At 39.2% G+C, this 21,617-nt stretch overlaps 1 protein-coding gene across 1 annotated transcript in view; it reads right to left on the bottom strand.

Moving 5' to 3' along the window:
- Positions 1-21,617, bottom strand: part of htr2aa (5-hydroxytryptamine (serotonin) receptor 2A, genome duplicate a) — an 88,268-nt gene that overhangs the window by 29,010 nt on the left and 37,641 nt on the right. Inside the window, exon 3 of the mRNA XM_059343190.1 lies at positions 7,983-8,183. Within this exon, the coding sequence (XP_059199173.1) occupies positions 7,983-8,183 (201 nt within the window). The remainder of the gene's footprint in view (positions 1-7,982; positions 8,184-21,617) is intronic.

Here is a 21,617-nt window from a genome sequence, read left to right as displayed (position 1 = left end):
GCATATTAGCCACTGTATTCATACACTGTCAAACATTGCTAATATTTACGACCAAGATCAATTTACCATTATTACTTATTCAAAATTTCAGTCTATTATTGCTAAGTTTGTCATGACAAAATGGGTGCTTGTCTGTTTAAAAGATAATGCGGGGTATCTAGGTAGTTCAATCATAGACTCCAGTTTTGAAGCCTTCAATTCAGCATTTTGGCCTTTTGGACAGACTGTCTTTTAATCCAACAGGACAAAACATTTTTTGGGAAACAATTCACTTTGATGAAGTAAAAGCACACTATAAGTTATATAGAGGAAAACACTGTGCAATGTGGTAGCGACCTGTCAATCATATGATTACCAAGCTCAACAGCATACCCTGCTTTATCATTTGTTTTACTCTAAATGGGACCATAATTTACTAAATTAACAGCATGCTCTATTGAAGAAGACTTGAGTCTAACGATTGAGACCATAAAGTCATTGCGAGAATGTTTATATAACTGAGGTAATAAATCAAGTGAGAAGTGAGTCACATTCCTATTGACTTACAGACTTCATTTTGCATCAGTCGAGTCGCCCCCTGCTGGCCATTAGAAATAATGCATATTGAAAGCGCTCCCACATTGGCTTCAGAGTTCAGGCCCAGAGGTTGCTGCTTTAGTCCAATTAGTTACTGTACAAGAGCATGCTTAAAGGATTTGCTCCTTTAATTTGCTTATAGATGCAGGTCATTCTTTATTGTCTCTTTGACTCTTTTGCATCCAAGAGTCTGAACAGCATGAATTGGAAAATATGATAAAAACATTTGGGAGTTGCTCTTTAAGATAGTGATGCCATGACAAGCATCTAAATGGCAGACATTGATATATCAACCACTGACTTTTAGTAGAAAGTAGAGAAGAAGGGCAATCATTTTTTCTAACATCTTTTACTTCTACCATTAGAAGATTGTTCAACCGGACAATGTATTTTGTTCTGGTTGTAATGTTCCATTAAAGGTTATCGAGACCTTTATGCATTCTCTCTTTGGTGAGTTAAAGTTGCACTTTAAACTCACGTTAAACTTTGATTAAGTTTAAAGTATGTGAACCCTTTGAAATTACCTAGTTTTCTGCATTAATTTGTCATAAATTGGGATCTGATCTGCATCTAAGTCCCAAGTATAGAAATACAAACACAAAGAGCTTAACCTAATACCAATTATAATGTTTCATGTTTTTATTGAGCATATATGTTTTTATATATATTTTTATCGAAACATTCGTAATGCTGGTAACCAGAGCCAAACCTTGAGTCCTAACAATGAAATGAGATTTGAGTGAGATGTAGATACTGTAAAAAACACTCAAACTTTTTGAGTTTGCTATTCACAAGAAACATCTGCTCATGTAAACCATGCCACACAAAAAAGACATATCTGAAGACCTGTGATCAAGAACTGTTGATTTGCATCAGACTGGAAGGGGTTACAAAGTAATCTCAAAGACTTTAGGTATTCACCAGTCCACAGTTAGACAAATGGTCCACAAACAGAGATGATTTAGTACTGTGGCTACTCTCCCTACAAATGGGCGCCCAGCCAAGTTCACACCAAAGGCCCAACGCAGAAAGCTCAGTGAGGTAAAAAAGAACTCCAGGTTAACAAGTAAGACTTGAAGGAGTCATCAGAACTGGTTAGCATCTCTAGTCATGAGTCTACCACACACACAAGATTGTACAGGTGTGGCGTCCATGGCAGGCCGCTGCTTTCTATAAAAACATCACTGCATGCCTGAAGTTTGCCAAAGAGCACCTTGACGCTCCACAACACTACTGGGAAAATATTTTGTGGATTGACGAAACTAAGGCTACGTTTACATGATGACGGTCTGAACAGAAGGCGCAAAAGTGGCGTCACGTCTTCACTTTTTATTCCACGTTTAGACGAGCGTTTTCGGGAGGAAATCTGCTGCATACGGGGACGCAAAAGTGTGTGAATTGGATTGTATGCATGCCAGTCGGAATCACTTAAAGTGATAAGAGCATCTTTGGGCATGTGGATGTTTTCACACCACACATTTTCATCAGCTACTCCTTCCACAAAGTTCTCCACCATCCACTAGATCTCCCAGGTCTCGTCCAAAGCCGTCTGGCTCGCCTCCCACCAATTGGTGCATCCAAAATGTGATAGAGGTAATTACTGATCCTTCTCTGTTCACTAATACTATCTGTACATATCCTGTACATTTGGTGGAAAGACTCCTGTAAGTTTATTAGAGCTGCCAGAGCAGCTTGAAGGTCCCACGCATGGAAATAATCCCACATGTTTGTTTATTTTCCTGTACAGGAGCATGTATGTGACGTAAACACATACGTGACGTGAGCAGATCTGAGCAGAGTTTTGCGTCTTGGCAGTGTAGACGGACACGCTACGGCGGAGCGGATTCAACTTTTCCACTGGGGGTGGTTTCAGATTTTTGCGTTTATACCCGCAAGCGTCCTCATGTAAACGGCCTAAGGCTGAATTGTTCATGAAGAACAAGCAGCACTACACATGGTGTAAGAATGGCCCAGCATCCAATATGAGAACATAATTCCAACAGTGAAGTATGACGGAGGGAGCATCATGATTTGCGGCTGCTTTGATGGCTTAGGGCCTGGGCCACTTACTATCATTGAGGGGAAATTAATTCCCAATTTTAACAAGGAACCCTACAGGTTAATGTCAGGGTGGCTGTCTGCCAGCTGAAGCTCAGCAGAAGTTGGGTGATGAAGCAGGACAATGACCTAAAACATCAAAGTAAATCTACTATAGAATGACTTCAAAAGAAGAAAATCCGCCTTTTGGAGTGGCCAAGACCTCAATCCAATAGAGATGCTGTGGAATGACCTCAAGAGAGCCATTCACACAGACATCCTCAAAATATGGTTGAACTGAAGCAGCTCTGTCAGGAATAATGGTCCAGAATTCCTCCTGAACGTTGTGCAGGTCTGATCAGCTGCTATCAGAAACGTTCGGTTGAGGTTATTGCTGCAAGAGGAGGCTCGACCAGTTATTAAATCAAGGGTTCACTTACTTTTCCCACTATCACTATGAATGTTTAATGGATGTATTCAATAAAACATGGGACAGTATAATTGTTTGTGTGGTATTAGGTTAAGCACATTGGCCCTCATTTATCAAACGAGCATACGACAGAAAGTGAGCGTAAAGTGGGCGTAAGATGATTTCTACGCAAGCCTCGGCATTTATCAATTTGGACGTGAGTGGAGGGTACGATCAGATCTCTCGTCTGCTCTCAGCTCGTGTACACAAATTTGAGTCAGCGTGAAGTCCACACGTCTGAGTCGGAGAATTGATCTTAGACTATTGTATTGATGCCTGGAGCTGATAAAACTCTGTGGTGCTTTGATTTTTAATAGTGACAAAGCAAAACATGTTTGGACAACATCATTTATCATTAAAACATAATCCAAAATAAATACACCCTCCGATCGTGAAATTCTTTAAACAGAACACCAGCCGAGGATATTAAATGTTGTTGTATTCTGCTGTTTACTGTTAACCAGCTCCGACACGTCAGCGTCTCTTTTACCAGCGGTGCTGCCCGAATAGAAACATTTCCTATCAGTGCTGCCACACGCTCCTCTGACTAGGACATCATTATTAGTAAATGTAAAGAGGTGAATAATATATCTCCATCATAATAATAGCAATATTCGGATATTATATAGATTATTAGGCTTTATATATCACGATGTAATTACTCCAACCTCGTTGGGAGTTTAATGGTCCGCTACTCTGCTGACAGCACCACTGATTTCCTTCTTTTTCAAGTTTTAAGCTGCCAAACAAAACCAGTTTGTTGTGTTGCAGCTGTTGGACGTCAGCGTTTCACTTTCTGCCTCTGAGAAATTCCTCTTCTTTTTGAATTAAAACTTACTTTAAATTAAAACTTACTTTAAAACATTGTTTACCTCCTTCAACCAAAGTCAAAGTCCGTGCTCCAAATGTAAAATATTCAGTGAACTTATTTCATAAACCTCTGTCGCTGCGTATTTCTTTATTATGTCTATATTGCCCCTATTGTTAATTGTAACGGTGCACTTTGCTAATAAAGCTGACTTCAGAGGGTGAAAAAATCCTCTTTTTGGCTGCATTGCGCCCTTCGGTGTCGTAAACTCTGAAGGCGAGTCATCTGAATCGGGTATATATTAGGGCGTGGTATTTAAATTACGCATGTTTCGAGCCGCCACATTTATCAACAGCCGATCATTCTTACGCTGTGGTCAGATCAGATCAAATCCTATGACAAATTAATGCAGAAAACTAGGTAATTTCAAATGGTTCACATACTTTTTCTTGCAACTGTATGTCTTTTGCTGTAGACAGATGATTTGTTATTCGCCAAAAAGTGACACTTCACCCCCTGACAGCAGTATCTTTACGGATCAATCATTTGTTTCTACTTCACATTTGTTGGGGGATTTCTAACAGCTTTGGCCTGAAGGTCAGAAAGTCTTCTCTTTATTTGGGAGACAATAAAACCAAAATGACACTAACCTATTTATGTTTTCCCCAGTTCATGATGAAATATTAATCATGTCTAAAACTTATTTTTTATTTTATTTTTGCAGTTTCCTTCTATTCCCAGTAAATAGAAATGTACATCTAAGCACACACTGGTACAGGACCTGTTCTTAAATAGCGCAGTACAGTATTAAATTATCGTAAAGTGACAAAAAAGGCTTAGAAAAGGGTTGTCTAACTGAAATCCTACAGGATCTGTTCAACATTCAGATTAATACCACTCTTACAGCCAGCTGCTGGTTAGCTCATCTTAGCATAAATCCTGGAAACGGGGAGAAAAAAGCTGTCATTACAATATCCACCTAAAGCTCACCTCTAAAGCTTAATCATTACCAAGCTCACCTCTAAAGATCACCTCTAAAGCTTAATCATTACCAAGTTATAATTTGTTAGTTTAATCCATGCCAAAACTAAAGTCTAAAACAAGTAGATTTAGTCTCACTGCTGGTTATGTGGTGGATTAGTATTTCTTGGCAGGGACCAGTTATGTCTTCAGGAAGTCAATGGAAAATAATGCAAGGTTAGGTTGCTACTGCTGCTCTCTGTAGTTTTAGGTTTCTTTGTTATTTTAGTTTTGTGCTTCTTAAAGGTGGTTTTAAGTCTCTTTTCAGTCATTTGTGTCTGTTGTGAAGGATTTCTAACTCCTCTCTGTTTTTGTTTGTTTATTTTTGTTTCTTATCTGGCGTATTGACAATCATTTTGCACTCGTTTTTGTGGCTGTGTTTGTCTCTTTTTAGTTCATTTGTGTATGTTTGCTCCTGACTCCAACTGCTGCCACATCAGCAAATCCACACTGTCCTCTTCACAGATATTATACTAATATTAGTACACATTTTATGAAATATTATGGAAACAATCATAGAAAGCCTGACACACATATTCTTTATCTTTCTTTTTGAGAGCAGAGCTATTGTGTATTGTGTAGTTTATTCTTAAGTATTTTAAAGAGATGTGACTGTTGTTGCAGGAAGAAAAGAAAAGAAAGCAATGACTGGATTAAGTTTGTTTGTCATAAAGTAATATTAAATAAAAAAGGACACTTTTGACTGAGCTCTGAGACTTTCGAACAAGAAATATCCGCAGTCACTTCAAACAGTCCCACAGACTCTCTCGACCCATTCAGAACTAAAACATACAAAAGTGACATTGGATTTTTCAAGGTGACATTTCAAGTTCATCACTTTGCTTCCTGTTGATTTGACATTTGCGTCACTGTCATGAACAAAGTGCTGCTCGTCTTTTATCTAATAAAATCAGGATAACTAATGTCGGTTGTAAATCATTAACAGCACTGCTGGTGAGCTGTAGTGTTCCTGCCATCTATTCATTTGATAAGATCTAAGGACCGGGCAGCATGCCACCTGGATAAAAATGAACTATTCCACCATTTCTCATCTTAATTAGCTTAGCATGAAAGCATAACAACGAGAAAAACAAATCAATCTGGGCAGAAAGTGGAAAAGTTTTTGGATTATTCAACTTCAGCCGAACAATAAGCGACGGTTTGTTTTTATGACTTACTTATTCAAATGTGATCAGGTATAACTGAAATACATTTCCTACTATTCTTCATTTTTCCCCCCCTTTGTGTTTATAATGGCAGTGCAGAGCTAATGTGCACTCTGTTCGTCCCTCCCACCCTCTTCGTCGTCTGTAGCCCCATCATTACATTTCCTGCCCATCGAGCTCCATTGACTTGAGCAGCTGGATAGCAGCCAGGCAGGCAGAAGCCAATTATCAGGACCTGATTGTTCCCTCACCTCCATAAAAATTATATGGAGTTATAAAAGTCACTTTTGTCTTGAATAGGGGAAAATTACATCTCATGATTGGCTGAATGGCCTCCTTCTCTCGTGGTGAGTAGCCTTGCTTTCTCAACACTCTGTTTTGCCTCACAGATTTAAACTGTAGCAAGAATTTGTGAAGAGTTTGTGAAGTCAAAGGATGGAATTTGCATTATTTTATTCATCCAAAGCATTTCTGAATAACTCATGTCCATTTTCCAAGTGCAGAGCTGCACAATGAACAAGGATGCACACGTCAGACGTGGACCATTTCATCCTTGGCCACACGGCACAAACTGTTATTTTCAGAGCCTTGGATCGGCGAATTCACAATGTTCCTCAAAGTTGTCTCAGTATGTGTTCAGAAAGGTGTACACAACCTTCAAATCAAATCAAACAGCCAGTCTTCACCTTATCAGTATTTTCTAGTTTTCTCAAACATACTAATAACATAATAAATAAACTAAAAAAGAATTTTAGTTTTATCCTCTTTAACACATATGGGGATATACACAGATTTTAAAACAGGGTTACTCTTTTTTTGTATATATACAGTGCTTAGGTGTCATAACAATGAGAAAACATACATATTTTATAAATCTTTTAAAAGCTTGTTTGAAATTTGAATTTTTTTTTTTTTTTTTGGCAAATAACAAACTGAATTTACCTTTTTATAGCCTGATTGTAGCCGGCTCACTTGGCTTCTTCAAGGAGTCAGAAAAGAATCAGGTAAATAACTACAACTTGACATCTTAATCAAAAAATAATAATGTACTATTTTTTGCAGCTTTTTTGTAGAAAAAAGTAAATTTGAAAATTCATGCATAACAATAATTATTATATTTTAGCATTAAAAATATAATTTGGGTTAAAGAGCTTCTACATACTGGTGTATTAACTATTACAGAAACATAAAAAATGATTTAGGTTATTACCAATGCTGTTAATTTAGGACACAAACTCCGTCACAAAGCGGTGGTCTAATACATTTGTTAAGCATTGCATTTCTTTTTCTGTACCCCTTTAAAGGGCACTCATTAAATTACTTGCAAATTCCAAATTTCAACACACCCCCCCCCCCCCCCCCCCCCCCCCCCCGTTTTTTTTTAACTTTTAATTTTTATGTTGTAATTCAAGGTCAGTACAGTTATTATAATTAGATTATTGTCATTCTAATTGGTCAGATGTTATGGTGTCATTGTCTGTGACTTAGCTGATCTTTGCTGATTGGCTGGGAGAAATTCATCTCACCTCACAGAGAGTAAGGGGACCCCTTTTTATATGTCGGCTGAGGTTACCAAATATGGTTCTTTCCCGATAAAGGGTTATATAACACTTTCAGAGCTGTGATTGGCTCCAGCTCCCCAATGACCTGAGTTCCAATGAGCAGTTCAGGATAATGAATAAATTAATGTATAGCACTTTCACATTACTCCGCTGGTAAAAGCTCCCTGTAGATATCTCACAATGCCCCAACTGATGCAGATTAACTCTAAAAGATACACCATAAACAATGTAAGGCATGGGAATGTACAATATACTTCATATGTATTGTTCTAAACTGAATTAAATCATCATACTTTCCTTTTAATATCTAAATGTGTGGTGTTTTCCTCTGTGTGTGTTCTTACCCACTGAGATCGTCCACACTGCCATGATCTTGATGCGGGCCTTGGTGTGGGAGTTGAATCGGCTGTGATGGATCGGGTTCCGTATGCCAATGTATCGATCCAGAGATATGGCGCAGAGGTGCATGATGGACGCTGTGGAGAACAGGACGTCCAGGTAGATCCAGATGGGACAGAGGTCTGAGGGCAGCGGCCACCCGTAATCTGCAGGTGGAGGGGACAGATGGAAAGGTGGAGAAGAGGAAGACAGTGGAAGGGAAATACTGTTAGTGTTCTGGTTCTGTGAAACCTGTTTAATTAATCAAAAGCTTTGTTCTATTTCACACAAAACATTTAAACAAGAGGTGGTAGAAAAAGGTTGACAGTGAAAACAAGTTTGAATATCACTTTATCGATGGTGTATCGATAAAAACTAATTATGACAAAATAGATTTAGTGAAAAAGTTATAAGATACAAGAAGCATGTGATTAAAAGGGAAGAGATGAAAACATCAGATCTGTGTGGACGTCATGAGAAGACTGTTACCTTGTTCACATTAACATATGAAATAAACAGAAATTTCATATTTCCATCATGTTTTGCACATGGTTCAACTTTGACTGGAGCTCTTGAACAACATCATCTTGTGTCCTCTTCTTCTGCAGTGGTTTAATGAGAATTTGCTCAACCAGCTGTTTATCTCCATCAACAATTAACTCACTTTCACACAAAACGAGTGGATGGCAACAAACATTATTATGTATTTTTCATCTGAAGATAATCTGATTGAAAATTTGTCAAAATCAGTTTACATGCAACTAAACAGTATTGTCAATCACATTTTGATCATCAGATTCAATTTGTTCTTGATAAAATTATGAAAACGTTTGTCAAAGGAGACTGGTTCAAACAAACACAGGACGTTCACCCAGGACAGCACTGTTCCTGTTCCCTGTCAAACCAAATGTTTATATAACATTATAACCTAATCTTTAAATTATGCTTCACTAAACCTTACTGAGTAGTTTTAGGCGTGTTGCAACTGAGTACTTTTTGGAAAGCGGCTGAATGTTTTGGCTATGCCCACTAGTTAGTTCCCCTCAGCCTCTGGTCCCATACAGCTTTTGTAGTGGCTAACCAATGGAGTTCGTGACAATGCCGATCTGTTGTCACAGACGGACATTGACAGCTTAGCGACTTTGTATATTTAGCGACTATTCAGACCCCTCTAGCGTCTCTTTTTTTAAAAAGCGACTAGCGACAAATCTAGCAACTTTTTCTGGTGTTATTGGAGACTTTTGGAGACTCGTTACTCTTCGTAATGAGTAGCAGGCGCCGTCCCAAAGCACTCACAAGCGGCACAGTCCTCCCATAGCAGTCTTCCCCAGCTGCATTCAGCAGAGCAGGAGCTGTTTGCACCAGTCTGCAAATGAATCACGCATGTGCGAAATCGCTGCTTCAACTGTATCCAATCAGCTACGACTAGTTAGTAGCTGCTCAGTAGCGGCTCAGAAAAGTACCTACCTGAGGCAGGTAATTTCTGAGTCGCTACCTCTGCTGTTGTCATGTAAACCTAAACTGTGATGATTTCATTTCATAACGTTAACCACATGTTTAAAAGTGTGACTGTATAAAAATGATCGGCTGTTGATAAATGTGGCAGCTCGAAATGAGCGTCATTTAAATATCACGCCCTAATATATACCTGATTCAGAAGGCTCGCCTCCAGAGTTTATGACACCGAAGGACGCAATACGTCCAAAAAGAGGATTTTCCCCTCTAAAGTCAGCTTTATTAGCAACGTGCACCGTTACAAATAACAACAGGAGCGAAATAGACATATTACAGAAATACGCAGCGACGGAGGTTTATGAAATAAAAGTATAGTTATGAACCTCAAACAAGTTTGGTAAATATTTTACATTTGGAGCACGGACTTAAAAGTTTTCACAGCTTTTTGGTTGAAGGAGGTAAACAATGCTTTAAAGTAAGTTTTAATACAAAAAGAAGAGGAATTTCTCAGAGTCAGAAAGTGAAACGCTGACGTCCAACAGCTGCAACACAACAAACTGTCAGCAGAGTAGCAGTGGACAATCCAACTCCCGGCGAGGTTTAAGTAATTAATCTATACATTGTGATATATAAAGCCTAATAATCTATATAATATCCAAATATTGTTATTATTATGATGGAGAGATATAATTAACCTCTTTACATTTACTAAGAATGCTGCCCTAGTTAGAGGAGCGTGTGGCAGCGCTGATTGGAAATGTTTCTATTCGGGCAGCACCGCTGGTAAAGGAGACGCTGACGCTCCGGTGTCCAGCAGGATAACAGTAAACATTTAATAGCAGAAGACAACAACATTTAATATCCTCGGCTGGTATTCTGGTTAAAGAATTTCACGATCGCAGGGTGTATTTATTTTGGATTATGTTGTAATGATAAATGATGTAGTCTAAACATGTTTTGCTTTGTCACCATTAAAAAACAAAACACCAGGCATCGATTCAATAGTCTTAGATCAATTCTCCTCAGACATGTGGACTTCACGCTGACTCAAATTTGTGTACACTACACGAGCTGAGAGCAGACGTAAGATCTGATCGTACCCTCTGCTCACGTCCAAATTGATAAATTCTTTCTGTCTTTTTAACATGAATGGACAGTAATGTCGTGCTAAAGCAACATTTGCTTTTGTCCCTGACTGTATTTGTCTTAATGTAACTGTGATAAAAAAGCATTAGCGGTGCCACTCTGATGCTTCTCATGGACTCGCTGCCCGTCTGTAGCCGCTGAAAAGCTAATTACACAGTGACCACACAGTGATAAATGGAGTGAGTCATACAGATGAAACATGGCCGAAGGCTTTAAACCTGGGAACATGCTCCAAATATATCCTCGCTGTTCGAGCTGCAGGTGCACAATGGGCTGGAACTACGCATGCACACACATGTTACCTTCACATATCACACACACCAGCACATCTCCCTCATGGCCGCCTACAGCAGCACATCTCTATATTTAGTCCTGCAAATTGGTCTTGAAACCATTCAGCTGCAAATGACTTTATACAATATTCTGAATATAAGATGTGAATGGAGGCAGATTCTATACATCATGTCGCAGCAGGTTTATTTATAGAGGCCATTACAAGAGGCAGTTCAAAGGCGCAAAGCATAAAATCAGAGAATAAGATCGTAAGAAACAGATAAAGAAAGACAAACTATTATTGCCTTCTAAAAAAAGAAAATGGATTCAACAAGTCTAAAAGTCACAGCCACGCTAACAGCCCCATGAGGAAGTAGTAATCACTACACGACAGGAAAAAAAGTTGGAATAAGAGATATATTAAAAATGAAGAGACACACTTTCAACTATTCTTAGGTCCAAATCCCTAGAGGGGTAAAAGAACAAAAAGAAATCCTGGCAGATGAAAGTTCAAAGAAAGTTTATCCTCTCTATGGTGCCCATCTTAGTACAGTTTTCATAAGTCTAAAGGCATAGTGACATAAACAATATGGGTGTTATCGATTTACAAACAACAAGTAACAGGGAAAACATTTGAAAAGTAAAAAAATAAAGTAAGCTAAAGGACAAACAAAGTTATCAGTACATCCAAATATAAAGAAAAACAAAAGTAATAGATGTAAATAAAAAGCATGGGGCAGAGAACAAATACAAAGTAAAATGAGTGATTTAAAAAACTTGGAAGTGCCGTAAACGTCAAGCCACTAATATTTCCTTTTGTTTACATTATATAGTTACAAAGCCAGCAGCCATATTTAGAATAAGGATAATAAGTTGGCCAGGGAATTAGTTCATATCAGTCGGCAACCTCCTGGTCTGAGCAGTGAGGCAAACCAGGAAGTGCCTTAAGCTGCATTCTACCTGAAAATTCCAACAGCGGGCACTGGTGGCAGCTGCAAAAGCACTTCAGTCTATTTATTTCAATACAAAATGAGAAAACTTCTCACTTGATTTATTACCTCAGCATTTTTTAGGACAACACTTTGGTCTCAATTGCTAGTAAAAATCTTCTTCAAGACATTATGATGTTAATAGTGTAAATAATGTCCCCATTTAGAAGAAAATTGAAGATAAAGGTAGCCACACCCCAAATCATATGATTCTTTGATTGATAGGTCACTAACAAGGCAAGCCGTCATCCGAAATTAAGCAGAACAATGCATATCCATGGCAATGTGTCAATGAAGTTATATATATATCTATATCTATATATCTATATATATATATAACTAGCAGCAGCTTCTCTCTGTCAGGTTGCAGTTGCAGTGTCGTCAGATCCCTCTCGCTCCTCCACAGTCCAAATATGTGCCACCACGGCTCGTCACCCGCGAAAAACTTACGGCTTTGAACGCCGAAAAAATGATCTTTTGTGTTGTTTAATGCGCCGGCATCGTCGGCCGCCATTACAAACATTTTTTTCAAGCTGAGCGGCTCTGCCTGGCTCCGCCTCTTCCGCTACCTAGACAAGATGGCGGCCGTTGAGTGCGTATAGTGTACATCGTTCCACACTCCACTTTGACCGTTATGAGGGCAACATCCGGGTACACTTCTTTTCGCCGCGATCGGAATTGGAACACCCTGCGTACTCAAACTAAGTATAGTAAGTACGGGAAGTATGGGTATTGGAACACAGCAATAGTCTGCTCCCCGTATAGGAAACAAGATGGCGACACAAGATGGCGACACAAGATGGCGACACAAGATGGCGGCGAGTGTATCGATGAACTCGATGCCTCAAATGGGCAGTCCACAAACCAACGGGTGACGACATGGTAACTACGTTCATTATTTATACATGGTTCACATAAACTTAACATTCAGACAGAGCCGGACTAACGTTAAAACTATCTGTGTAGTCAGATGTTGTGTGTTGCTGAAACATAGACACGTCTCAAGCAAATACATTAAATACAAATTATTGCTCCATCTGAAAAAATAAAATGCCATTTTGGCACCACAATGTTCAGAAGATGTATGTTGCATTTTGATTCATCCGATGTGTAAATGCCTTAAGTTGGACCCACTCAGTCTGTGTGGGACCATGACTTTCAATCATTTTGACATTAGAAGAATGACATTAGAAGTATCAACTCCTCTGGATTAAATGGGGCAAGAACAGGTTGTACTTGGAATCAAACTGCCTGTTCTGTCTCGCTCAAAGGCCTCCAAATGTTTTACAGGGTTGTCTTTATGCTCTGCATGGAGGATTTGAGATTTAGACTGCTGAAGGCTAGGACTCTTGCAGAGAATAATTATCTTACCTTTCAGGCCACCAAATAACTCCGTTGATAAGTTTCCTGTATAACAGGTTAGGTTAATTGGTGATTTTGGGATGTTTTATTTATTTTACAATGTTTTATGTACCTCAATCTGTGTGCCTAAGTCTTAAGATGAAGAAAGATTCACTCTCAGAGGTTAAAGGAGGATAAAGTTGAACTTGAACTTGAAGATAGGTGATTCTGCACTATCTGATGCAATACTGATGGTCAGTGTGTCCATCCCTCTCTGTCCTCTGTCCCCCTGTAACCCTCTAACTAACTGCGTCGCCACACAATATGCTACAGATCCTGTTTTTGCTCTGATATGACCTCCACTGCTGCAGATGCATCTCCGGTAAATTGAAAATAACAAAAGCATCCATCCATCTATTTTTCTGCCACTTATCTGAGGCCGGGATTCAGTGGAAGCAGAAGCAAAGCAAGGCAACAATTTTCCAGCTACTCCTCAGGGACCCCGAGGTGTCCCCAGGCCAGATGAGATATATTATCTCCCTGCATGCTCTGGGTCCAATGCAAAGTCTCCTACCAGAAGGAAGGCGCCCAAGAGGATCCTGATCAGATGACCGAACCACCTCATGTGCCCCCTCTACCTCACGCCCCCCCCGGGTGTCCGAGCTCAGGCTGAGCACAGCCACTCTGCTCTATCTGCGACCTCATTCTTTTGGTCACTACCTAAAGCTCATGGGCTTTGGGAATAATAAACCTGTTTGACTTGACTTTTTTTATCTTCACACTTGCAATATACTCTATGCACAGAGAGGGGGCTCATTAAAGAAAGTGTAAAATCCTACCGTATAACAGGCTGAGATGACATTTACGATTTTTTCTTTTACAGAAACATGTTTTCTCACTGCATTAAAGCAAACTCCTTACACCTTATCTTGGATAGGAATTTAGTTTCAACACAACTATCCTACCTTACCAAGTCAAGTTCTAAGTTTGTGGCATAGACCATGTTCTGAAATTAAAGTATTTGCCAAAAAAGGCAGCAGCACTGTTGTTGGGTCTGTATGGCTGTGAGAACAATGGCTAATTAATTCTCATAAAAATGAATTTAATAAAAAAAAAATGCTTCCACTGACACAATAAGTGCCTCTGACTCCTCCTTGCTAAAACTGAACGTGCTTCTTTTCTTTGTACATCACAGCCAGCTCAACCTTGCAAAATGATGTGAAATGACCCTGACTTCTTAACGCTTAAAAAATAGCACACACGTCATTATACATACACGTACGGTCTGTGGTTGTGAAAAAGGCTGCAGTTTCTATGAATTTACGCAACAAAACCACTGACCTCCATTTAGGGCAAAAAAACGTCTTGGTTAGGCATTATAAAAGACAGTCAATTAAAGAACATAGAAGTGAAGTTACGTTAAAAAAAAAAAAAAAACGATTACTTTTTTCTTCACATGGGACACAAACACCATTCTCCTGGGTGAAAGTCAGTTTGCTCGGGATGGAATTAAGAAGTCGTGATCATTTCACATAATTTTGTGAGATCAGGCTGACCAGCTGGTTAGCCAGTAACAAATCTCTTGGAGTAGAGTAAAAGAAAGGATAAATCAGCCTAGGCTTTATGTCTTGGCTAGCTTAGATTGACCAACGGTTGTGCATTGTGTATTTTCATCTTACACCTGTTACCCTTTTGACAGTGTGTTTTCACACAAAAGATGTCTGTTTCAGCAATTGTTAAAAGACACTTTAAGGATAGACAGCCTTACTTACCAACTCAACCCATACGTCCAAATATGGTCACTTATGGTTAAAAAAAAAAACAAGATCAAGAAAACTAAAGGCTTCAAAACATCAGTCCATAAACCGAGGGGTCAAGCCACAGTCATTATGTTCACTTCTTTTATATGGTCTATGACTGAGGCATGACATGACGAGTGCTGATGAAAAATCAAATTTACATTTATAGTTTCTTAATTAAAGACAAGGTAGGAGATTTGAGGGAGAATTGCACACAGCTATAGGAAGTGAAATATCCAGATTCAAATACAGATGTCTTTATTTGACGACCTGAATGAGACTCCAGATTCAATACTGCACCTTCAAGTTAAGATAGGGAAAAAAGTGGATATGATTTTTGATATTGAGGCCCCAGAGTGGGGCACAGGAGGGTAAACACACAGAAATGGCAATGACTCAGAACATATGAGTGAAGTCAGACTCAGTCCAAGCAGGTAAATGAACCCTCTGTCTGCAGTCAGGAGGCTCCACCAAAAATAGACCCGGAGCTGAGGGGATAAGAGGCAGACCGTAGTGTTCAGGGTCAGGGTGAAGCATTTCCTTTCTCCTCTTCCTGATTCTCTGTCATTCCCTTTATGCAAAAGGTGAGGGACGACCTGATCAAGGCTTTTATTATTTAGGAGGAGATGACTCATCCGTGTTGTTCGATGTCACCATGGTCACCGCAAGTCTCTCAGCCTCCTCCTCCTCCTCTCCTCCTCTTTATCGCTCCTGTGGTTTTCTCTTTTCTTTCAGCTTTTTATTTCAGTGTCCTCTTCTCAAACTGAGTTTGTCCTCAGTCTCTCCATCTGTCCTGCTCTGTCTCTTTCACCTTGTTTTCTATTTGTGAATCTCTCACATTTAGTCACAAACAGCCTCCTTCTCTCTTTGTGCCCTCTATTTCTCCTGCACTAAACTTTCCATTCAGTCAGTGTTCAGTTTGTTGGAAACTAAAAAGATCTCTGCCACTTTGTCTTCTCTGTACTTCAAGTTAACTAAAGACTTTTAGAACAAAGTACACAAGTAGGAATGTTAAGCTGGTGTTGTTAGATGAAAAGTTAGAGGAAGTCATTAGTACTCATCCCCTGGGGACCATAAAAATATGTGCAATGTTTATGGCAATGTATCAAATAAATGTAGATTTTTTACTATGCATCAAATGTTGGATAAAGAGACTGACTCCACATTACAAACTCTATCTGACTCGTCTTCCTGAAATCTTTAAAAAGTGCATTCAAAAGGTGCTCACTTTTTCACAATTTGTTATGCTGCTGGACTTTAGACACTGTTGCAAATGTATTATAAAAAAAAAACTGAATTATCACATTAATATAAGCATTCAGACCATTTTAAATCTATAGCTCAGGTGCCTCCCATTTCACTTGATCATTTTTGAGATGTTTCTACATGATTGGACTTCCCCTGTGGTCCATACAATTGATTGGACATGATTTGGAAAGGCACACACCTGTCTATATAAAGCTCTCACAGCCATGAGGAGTCACTGCCTGCAGCGCTTACAGCCAAGAAGGACAAAAACCAGTCTGTTCCCGAGAGCATAGTGGCCTCCATATTTCTTAAATGGAAGAACCATATCAGAGGTTGAAAACCCCTGTTGCAGAGGGACAGTCTTAAATTGCTATTGTTAAAAAGGTTAGACTGCCACATTCTGCCTCTCTGTCTCTCCCTCCAGCTACAGCCTGTTAATATCCATTCTGTCCATCAGATTCCTCACTCTCTCCCACCTGACTCCCTCCACCTGCTCACCTGTTAGGACTTCCTCTCGTCAGTCCTGCAGTACAAAACACATTTCCACTCGCTGTCTGACAGATTGTTGCCATGTTTTCTTGCCTTTTGCTTCCAATCCCCAGTGATTTGTTACCTGAACACCTGGAATCTGGAACATGTAAGCTGCCTGTTTTGAACATCTGCCAGACTTTTGGAATTTAGATTTCCCGTTTGTCCATTTAGATTTGTCTGTCCTCCCAGTTTGACATTTGCCTGCCTCACGATTCCTGTACCTGCAAGCTTATGTACAGTATGTCTTTACTTTGGCAGTTAATCATTAAAACACTCATTGTTTTGCAGTTGCATTGGCTGTGTACATTTCCTTCTTGACAAAGGTCAAAGGTCAAACGATAGAAAAGCATGTTGGAAATATGACGTTGTTTTTTTTTTGCATTAAAATGTCTAATTTTAATCAAGAACACATCAGTATATGTTGCCCATGAATGGCATCAAATCCCTTCTGCACATATGTTGTTTTGATGTGAAATGGCTTTATTCTGCATTTTAACCAGGTAAATCATTACATTCATTTGTTTTGGAGTGGGGGAGACCTCTTTGGATAAACCAGCTACTGATAAAGTCAAAGTCTCCAAAGTTTTCTGTGAAACAAGTTCAGCCTCTTCTTGCAGCCCCTTCAGGATGCCAAACAGCGTCTGAGAAATACTGATTATTTTTACTTGAACCAGTTAAATTTAGTATAATTTTTTCTGGTTTTAATCATTTTTTTGTATCATTTATAGGACAGGATATGATAGAATATGTCTTTAAATGTCTTTAAATGAAGATACAAAAAGGTTGATTGAAACACATTTAGATAAAAAGATAGTTTCATCCTATTTTCAAATATGGAAAATTCTATACAAAACGGCTCCAGCTATATCATATTTTCTTCCACTAAAATTAGGACAATTCAAATTTGTGATTGAACTTAAACCTTGAATGTAAGAATAGGTACATTGTTATCTTTGTGTAGAGTTTAAAGCCTCCACATGTAGATCTTTTTACAAGATTAAGTGAAATAACTGGCTGCCCAGGCAGGAGGAAATCAATTTAAAGTTGTTGGGTTAAAAACAAGCATTAACAGGTAACTGGTTTGTTTCCACCTAAAAAACTCCAGCAGGGATGCTGCTCTGCTGTTGATCCTGTTTTCTCAGTTCCCCTGTGGAGAACCACAAAGAGAAAGGAGAATTTCCCCTTAGGGAGCGATAGAGTATCACGTTATCACCGGCTTCACAACCTCTGATGGCGATGACCTGGAACCAGAGTGAATTATCCCTTGCGGAGAAATTTCCCTCCCACCAAAACACACGCACACAAACGAAAAAAAGGCCACAGAAAAACTCCCACAGGACCTGCTGAGATGTGACTTTTTGCTCCTCTGCCTGCTGCTGCTGTCTGTATGAAACTGCTGCTGTGGTTTCACACTCAACATGTTCTGGCATTGTCACCTCGGCCTTGTTCCTCTTAAAGAACCAGAAGCCGACGTTTCTGCTTCCCCGGCTGGTAAAACTTCAACACAGGAAAGGCTGCGGCTGTGACATTATTCCTCAGTACCTGACACCAATTAGACCCAGCCAGCACTGCAGCGGGGTTCAATCTGTGAAAAGGTACTCCAATTTCCTCCTGTTCAAAACCATCTTAAGAAGTTGGCGCGTTACAGAAATAAGAGGTTTTATGGAGAATGAATCATTTCATTCAGTGATGATAATACAGACACCCGAGCAGATTACCCGCTCTCATCAGGACACTGAGGTTGTGTAACTTTCAATTCTGCTGGAAATCCCCCCCAACTTTTTATGTCCTGCAGCCAGTCAAATAAAGTGAATTGCCTAACTTTGGAGCATTGCTTCACACCCTTCCCGACAAGATATCAGGACAAGGACAAGGACAATATTGACAAGGGATTTCTTCATATGATACCAGTAGCTTTAAAACTCAGTCCACTGAAAGCTCTGAATGTCCGCAAATTATTCATTTTTTGAGCAAGTATATCCTAAGTTTACCAAGCCGACAGGCTCTCTCACATTTTTATTACATGTCTAAAGTTTTGGACTGTCGGTGGGACAAAAGGATTCATTTTATAGTCCACACAATCAGTTAATTCTTAAAATAATCTGTTAAATGTGCTGGATAAGTAAATGTTACATTAAATTTGGAACAAAGCAACCAGCTGCAGGCCTATTGTTCAAATGTCTTTCTCTGTTTTTTTACAAGAAGTGAGTGATGAGTTGTGAGTGACACCACATAATTAAAAATCACTGAATCTGAAAAAGATGAAAAAAGGAATTCGAGCTGAAAACTATTCAGTGCAAGACAGCATGCACACACCTGCACTGAATATATAATTTCCTAATTTAATCAAACACAGCATTAATCACTTCATCAAGTACTGAAATACCTTTTTATTTGGTCAAATTAAGCGATTTCAGATGATCCCAGCTGTTAAAAGACGTCATGATCTTTATCAAAACATTCACACTGACAATCATAAGAAACTGAACAATTTAGCAGAAATGTGCAGCAAACATGAGCGTATGCGCTTTAATGTTGTGAATGATTTATGCAAGCTGATGTACTTAATCCAACTATAACTGGACAACTCCGATTAAGACACCCAGATAATGCGATTGGAATTGGAACTGACCGAAACGTGTCCGAAACGTTTCGGTCAGTTACTCAATTTTCTCAGATGCATGTAAACTGGGACAAAGACAGAAATCCGATTAGATGCCAAAATCTAATTTTTAAGCATAGCTCGATTAAACTGTGCATGTTAACACTGACTGATGCTTCCACCTGAGTGTTCTCAAAGAGATTCTCTCCATGTGCTTTATCCAACACATCACTCACTTGCACCAATGACTTGGAAATGAGCCATCCACAGCTCGTTTCTGCTGCAATATATACAAATTTGGTTCTATTAATCAAGCTGATCCTGACATCTTTATTCTAAAAATGCAATCAATCCAGTAGAAATATGAAATCGCAAGTCCCCAGAGCCCTATGTGGTGTCTTCAGGTTGCTCACTGTCACCACTTCAAACCAAAGGTGAACATTTTTTACAGTAATATGAAACCTGAAAAAAAAAGTCACTCCTTTGTCACTGAACCCTCAGTCTTTTATTTCACTCGTGTTGAATGTGGTCAAACATGTCCTGCAGCCGAACAATAGAGCAGGTTCAGATAGGATAAACCGGAAGATTTTTGGGGTTTCATTGTGTAACAGTGCAGATGAAGAATTAGTCAGGCTTTTCAAGTCTCCTCCAGGTTTTGATGTGGTGAGTCCAGCGAGGGGAGCTTAATATCGATCGTCTGAGACTTGAAGAGATTCGATCACTTTGGTCGTCTCTCAGGGAGGTAAACTGTGGGTGACTGAATGCTGCATACTGTTCATCACAATCAGAGCTTTCAAGTGACACAATCTGCTGTACACTTCGGCTGCCATACTGGAAATCTGCAGTGGTTTGGAGTCCCGAGGTACAAAAACAAAGAACTGGAAGACTTGTACTTTTAGTTCTCTGTCTGACAGGTTCAGTGGATTTTACCTCGGACTTGAGCCAGCTCTTGGTTAACATCTGACTCTTTTATACAAAGCCAAAACTGCACGAAACAAAATGGCACTCATGCATTTTTAAACCCATTGAACTTGTGTTGCACTCTCAGTCTGACTCTGATCCCACAGTGGGATCTGTAAGGCAAAGCAATGATGCACCAAGACATTTAAAGTGAAAATGGGGACAAAACAAACAAAAAATAAAAAATGTAAAACATTTTAGCTTTTCCTCTCCAACATCGATCAGCGAGCCATTTTTTTAATGAACATTTGTCTGACAATTATCTGCAAAACAATACACAGCGGGTAAGCAATGCTTCGAAATCACTTTTAAGAATTTGGCCCAGGAGCTCTGAACATGAAGCAGCATGAATTAAGCCATCATTAATTTTATTATGTACATATGGGACATGTCAATATATCCACCACAAAAAAGGCTTATTATTGTGTCTCATTAATCACATAATTCAAGAGAGAAAGAGTGAATAATATACAGACTAACACATCATCTCCACCACCTGCATGTGTGTCACAGGTCATGCAGGGACTGATTATTCTCAGAAGTACCTAAAAGCAAAAAAATTATGAACCCGTCTCTAATAATTAGAACAAACAAACAAGAAAATGTGCAAAAACACCCAAAACATATCTGTTTGTAACTTGGCATTTGTTGAAACACACATTTTATTGGACCAGATTCCACTGGACTAAAAATCTAAAAAATAAACAATGTTTTCTATATCGAGCCATTCAGCCAAGCAGTTTCTGATTTCTATGCAAGATCTACAAACATAGCAGACTCTCAGAGAGGAAGGGGTGGAGCTCTTTGTTCTGTTTTTTATACAAGAAGAGGATTGTTGAGTCCTGATTTAAGAAGAAAAGAGAATCTGAATACTGTTTCTGATGCATTTCAACAGAGAGATGGAACCGAGTGTGAATGCTCTTTGCCTTTTGCATGCTTTCAAAGGCAAAGAAATTTGAAAATAATTGAAAGAAGAAGGGTGAGTGGAAATGGAGAGCGGGAAAATGACTTCCCAAGAGGGCAGAGCTGCTCACAGAAAGGGTGATTGGATGAAAGAGAAGCAGAGAAAAGAAATCTGTAGAGAGAAGAGGAGGAGGAGAGGAAGAGAGAGTTTGTGGAGCTATGATGAGGATAGATAATCACACACACACGCACACACACACACGCACACACAACATGGTGTGTAGTCTTTGTTTTAAAGAGTGACACCAGTTAACAGACACATACACACACAGACATGATTCACAAGCCATCAGA

The sequence above is a fragment of the Centropristis striata genome, chromosome 10 (assembly GCF_030273125.1).
Source record: "Centropristis striata isolate RG_2023a ecotype Rhode Island chromosome 10, C.striata_1.0, whole genome shotgun sequence".
NCBI classification, from domain to species: Eukaryota; Metazoa; Chordata; class Actinopteri; order Perciformes; family Serranidae; genus Centropristis; species Centropristis striata.
This window is presented reverse-complemented; position numbering and strand designations above follow the sequence as displayed.